This window comes from Girardinichthys multiradiatus, chromosome 4, assembly GCF_021462225.1.
Source record: "Girardinichthys multiradiatus isolate DD_20200921_A chromosome 4, DD_fGirMul_XY1, whole genome shotgun sequence".
In the NCBI taxonomy this organism is placed as follows: Eukaryota; Metazoa; Chordata; class Actinopteri; order Cyprinodontiformes; family Goodeidae; genus Girardinichthys; species Girardinichthys multiradiatus.
Window position 1 is genome coordinate 3,742,158 of NC_061797.1, and position 5,541 is coordinate 3,747,698.

General features: G+C 42.5%; 1 protein-coding gene across 1 annotated transcript; it reads left to right on the forward strand.

The window, feature by feature from the left end:
• Nucleotides 1-1,770: 1,770 nt before the first annotated feature.
• On the forward strand, nt 1,771-5,541 carry LOC124867154 (cytochrome b-c1 complex subunit Rieske, mitochondrial). The gene is made up of 2 exons (XM_047363439.1): nt 1,771-2,032; nt 4,582-5,541. The coding sequence occupies exons 1-2, from the start codon at nt 1,822-1,824 to the stop codon at nt 5,190-5,192; spliced, it is 822 nt and encodes a 273-aa protein (XP_047219395.1). The 5' UTR covers nt 1,771-1,821; the 3' UTR covers nt 5,193-5,541.

Sequence of the window (5,541 nt, forward strand, 5' to 3'; positions counted from 1 at the left end):
TATGATGGAGCCTCTCTTATGTCAGGGAAACTGGGTGGGGGTCAAGCACTCCTGCAATAGGAACTTGGCGGAGAAATCCCATATGTACACCACTTTAACCACCAGCTTCACTTGGTTATAGTTCATGTCATGTCTGCTGAAAGGGCTATTGAAGATCTATTCAATGTATGCAATGTTCTGTAAAAGTTCACACAAAATCCCACTGTTGTAGACATATATCAGGGAAACACACTGAAGCGCTGAACAGGATAACTGGCTACAGTGGAGGTTATTCTGGAATCCATTCAGGAGATTGTTGAAGTGCTGGAAAAAACAGCATCATTTCCAGCCGACACAAGGATGGAGGCAGTAGGATTGCTCTGTCCAAACCAAGGTTTAGATTTCAAGGTCTAATTGTGAGAAGATTCTGGCAATTCCTGAGCCACCTAACAGGATTCTACAGTCAGTCAGTCAGTCATTTTCTACCGCTTATTCCATAGTGGGTCGCGGGGAAGCTGGTGCCTATCTCCAGCAGTCTATGGGCAACAGGTGGGGTACACCCTGGACAGGTCCAGGATTCTACAGTCAGAAGAAATAGATCTAAAAACAGCTGTCCAGCTTGCGAATAATGCCACGGAGTGCATTTTGGCCCTGCACACAGAAGACGTATTCATGAAGTTGTGGAGTGAGTGTGGTGGAACAGAGGCTACTGACAGTGTCAGCCACCAGAGTAAGAGAAAGTGACATGCTAGAACAAACCTAAATGATTACGCTGAGGAGCAGACATTATGAGCACAGGAAAACCATGAGATCAAAGAACAACAAAGAATGTTTTATAGCTGCATTGTTGCTGTTGCAGGGGAAATTGTGCACCGTTATGGAGAGGGAAAAAGCACATTGATGGAAAGTATTGCTTCTCTTAATCCAGAAAGTACTTCCTTACTAAACCCTGAAAAAATTAAATCCCTGCTTATTCTAACAGGAACCCCCACTAAATGAAGCTGAGTTTGCTGTTGTTCAGTGTCCATTCTTTTATGTCTTTACGTTGGGTGTGTGGGATTGAGTGTTTGTATGTGTAAGCAGTATGTGTAATTGTGACTCTGTGGTCCGTCCTAATGCTGTCTGGTCCTTCTGTCAATAGCGATTTAAAACAAAAAATCCGTGGAAGAGATCCTTTGAAAACTCCTTGAGTGTCATTGATTTAAAGTAATTTAGAACAACGTTTGGCTGAGAGATAAGAAGTGAAGAGTAAAAGAATGCAAACCAACAGAGAGCACGGGGAGAAAGCATGCGATCAAGCACAGAAGAAGCAAAAGATGATATATAGCCATAGGAAAATGTAAACAACACAGGTAGAGTGGCAATGACTTTATGATGTCATAATCTGATTGTTAATTGTAACAATGCATTCTAAATTGCTTTTAAATGTGAACGTTAATATGTTTCTCTGTGATAGATCTGTGGCCTGTTCAATAAAATTGTTCTTTTTTAAACTCAAATCAATTTAGAAACTACTAAAAGTTGAATCAAAGTCGCGGTTTGGGAGCTGAGTAGCTTTTAGCATGCCTAAAATTAAATAATATAATTGTATGTAACAATGTGTTGTATAAAGTTGAGCAGACAAGTAGCAAATTACAAGTAGTTTACGTCGACTGTGGTTGTTGTTCTTCCCAATATGAGTCTTCCAGTAATTACGATTTGCTTACAGACAAGAATTAGACGCCACGCAGTGCATTTGTTTTTGCTCAGTGTACGTAATGTACCCCACGTGACAGTTTAGTTACGTCGGTCCGTATTGGGCGCAGGCGCGACGCACAAGGTCGTCTCAGTAGTAGTGTAAGCATGATGTCTCTAGCTGCCCGGTCAGGGGCATTTTCCCCTTACATGCAGGCTACAGCATATGCTGTAGCAGGGCCCCTGAAACCTCTGGTACCGGGTGTTATTGTAAAGGCAGAGAAGTTACTGATGGACCCAAAGAAACCGTACCTGTGCCGAGAGACACTGAGCGGTCAAAGCCCAAAGACAGGCCCTGCTGTAACAGTTAGCATCAACGGTGAGTCCTGTCATTGGCGGTGGCTTTAGCTTAGCTGGCTGGGGGCTGTCTGAATACCGCAGATGGTTGCTGTTTTGGATTCAAAAGTGTGTTTCAGGACAGAAAGTTTGTGTCGCATCAGAATAGGTTTATTACCCATTATTTATTTCTAAAGGCTTTTTTAAGTCGGAAGCCGGGTTTCCTGAGTTAGTAGATGGCTACCGGTTAGCAGTAGTGCTACAAGCACCTTTGCTTCTGGTAGAATAGCAAGGTTAGTAACTTTTCAGTTTAGCTTGATGTTGCCGAATGGGTTCTTTCTTAAATGCACAATCTATAAAGTTATGTATATTGACATGTATGCGACAGAAGATGGGAAGTTATCAGGCGATCTCATCATTGTTGTCTCAGTGATTGCTAATATTTTAAGATATGGTGTCAAAATCTCCCAACAGTTGTATTTCAAAAGGTAAGACATAAAATAATATTTTTCAAGTGAAACCACTATTGTAACTGTTACAACAGTGGCTTGTAAAAGTATTCATACCCCTTGAACTTTTCCATATTTTGTCACATTACAACCACAAACATAAATATATTTTATTGGAATTTTATGGGAAAGACCAACACAAAGTGGTATACAATTGTGAAGTGGAATGAAAATTATACATGATTTATTTTTTTTTATAAAAAAAAAATAAAAAGGGCATGATGCCAAAGTATTCAGCCCCCCTAAGTCAATACTTTGTGGAACCACCTTTTGCTGCAATTACAGCTCCAAGTCTTTTAGGGTATGTCTCTACCAGTTTTGCACATCTAGTGACTGAAATTTTTGCCCATTCTTCTTTGCAAAACAGCTCAAGCTCAGTCAGATTAGATGCAGAGCGTTAGTGAACAGCATTTCTCAGATCTTGCCACAGATTCTCAATTGGGTTTAGGTCTGGACTTTGACTGGGCCATTCTAACACATGAATATGCTTTGTTTTATACCATTCCATTGTAGTCCTGGCTTTATGTTTAGGGTCGTTGTTCTGCTGGAAGGTGAACCTCCGCCCCAGTCTAAAGACTTTAGCAGACTCCAACAGGTTTTCTTCCAAGATTGTCCTGTATTTGGCTCCATCCATCTTCCCATCAACTCTGACCACCGTCCCTGCTGAAGAGAAGCACTCCCAGAACATGATGTTGCCACCACTATATGTGACAGTGGATGATGGTGTGTTCAGAGGGTTAGTTCTCCACCACACATAGCGTTTGGCATTTTGGCCAAAATGTTAAATTTTAGTCTCGTCTGACCAAAGCACGTTCTTCCACATGTTTGCTGTGTTCCCAACATGGCTTCTGGCAAACTGCAAATGTGACTCCTTATGGCTTTCTTTTAACAATGGCTTTCTTCTTGCCACTCTTCTATAAAGACCACATATGTGCAGTGCACAACTAATAGTTGTCCCGTGGACAGATTCCTCCACCTGAGCTGTGGATCTCTGCAGTTCATTCAGAGTCGTTTGGGAAATCTTTTTCTAGCCAAATCCTGCTTTAAATTTCTCCACAACTTTATCTCTGACCTGTCTGGCATTTTCCTTGGACTTCATGATGCTGTTTGCTCCCCAATATTCTCGTAATCAACATCTGAGTCATCAGAAGTGTCTTGCCTGGGCTGAGGAGACAAAGAACGACAATGTTTCTCAGTGGTCCAAGGTTCTCTTTTCAGATGAAAGTAAAGTTTCCATTTTCTTTGGAAATCAAGGTCCCAGAGTCCGGGGGAAGAGTGTAGTGGGACAGAATCTATGTTGCTTGAAGGTCCAGTGTGAAGTTTCCACAGTCAGTGATGGTTTGGGGTACCATGTTATCTGCTGGTTTTAGTCCACTGGGTTTTCTGAAGTACACAGTCAATGCAGCCACCTACCAGGAAATTCTAGAGCACTCCTTGGTTCCTTCTGCTGGCAAGCTTTATTGAGATGCTGATTTCCTGTTCCAGAAGAACTTGGTCCCGGCCCACACTGCCAAAGGTACCCACAGCTGGTTCAATGACCATGTTGTTACTGCTCTTGATTGGCCCACAAACTGAACTGACCTGAACCTCCTAGAGAATCTGTGGGATATTGTCAAGAGGAAGATGAGACACCAGACCCAGCAATGCAGATGACCTGCAATCTGGGCTTCCCGAACACCTCAACAGAACCACAGGCTGATCGCCTCTGCGACAAAGCCAATTCACCAAAATCTGAGTTAATTAAACATTTAATTAAAAAACATAAACTTTCCTTGGCATGTTTCAATTATTTTTTGTCATCCTTGACGGTCCATTTATTTTTTTTTATTGTGCACCCTAAAATTCTAAAGTGTGGTACTGAACAGCTGTACGAAGCACAGACATAAACAGGCAGACAGTTCTATTTATAGAAAATAATCCATCTTAATGTTTTTATTGTGAAAAGTTGTTCCACAGTTTGTTTTTTTCAGATTCTTGCAGTTGAACTTTGTGTAATTAAAGTGTTGCATCCTGTAAGGATGCTTTGTGTGTTTGCCTTTAAGGAGCAATCTTCAGTTTAACTAATGACAGATTGTTTTTGCAGGATGTGCAGGAGTCAGGTTTGCTCACACCGACATCAGAGTACCAGATTTCTCTGACTACAGGCGTTCAGAGGTGATCGACCCCCACAAGTCATCCCAGGAGAGCAGTGAATCCAGGAGAACCTTCTCTTACCTGTTTACTGGAGTTACTGCTGTAGTTGGTGTCTATGCTGCCAAGACAGTGGTGACTCAGTTTGTTTCCTCCATGAGTGCCTCAGCTGACGTCTTGGCTTTGTCAAAGATCGAGATCAAGCTGGGTGACATCCCTGAAGGGAAGAACATGACCTTCAAGTGGCGAGGTAAACCGCTGTTCGTACGTCACCGCACTGAGAAGGAGATTGAAGCAGAAGCTGCCGTCAGCCTTTCAGAGCTACGAGACCCTCAGCATGACAGGGATCGGGTCCTCAACCCCAAATGGGTGATTGTACTAGGTGTGTGCACACATCTGGGCTGTGTGCCCATCGCCAACGCAGGAGATTATGGAGGTTACTACTGCCCCTGTCACGGCTCACACTATGATGCCTCTGGCCGCATCAGAAGAGGCCCTGCCCCTCTCAACCTGGAGGTCCCACACTACGAGTTTCCAGATGATGGCACAGTAATTGTTGGATAAACGACATTCACAGACAGGTGGCTTAATTCTCCAACTTTCAGTCTGTCCCAAATAAAAAGGCTGAGCCAAATGCAACTGGGGGCGAGGCGACTGCAGTCCTCTATGGTAACATCTGCCTTTTAATTTTATGCTTATAGTCCCCAGTTCTCTTCAAACATGGAAGCCGAAGCTGCTCTGTTTTGTCAGGGCTTTTAAATTCTATCCTATTATTAGTTATAGTTGGACACTTGGAAGATGCCATCCTCTGCTTATTCTCATCTGTTGAATATGATGTAAAAGTAAATTAAACCGTTGTTGTTCATTTGCTTTTGTGCTAAGTGTGGCCAATAAAGATTTCTATTTTATTTGA

Coding starts and splice junctions, on each gene's coding strand:
- LOC124867154 (XM_047363439.1), top strand. CDS start 1,822: ATGATGTCTCTAGCTGCCCGGTCAGGGGCATTTTCCCCTTACATGCAG. Junction 2,033..4,581: donor TGTAACAGTTAGCATCAACG/GTGAGTCCTGTC, acceptor TTGTTTTTGCAG/GATGTGCAGGAGTCAGGTTT.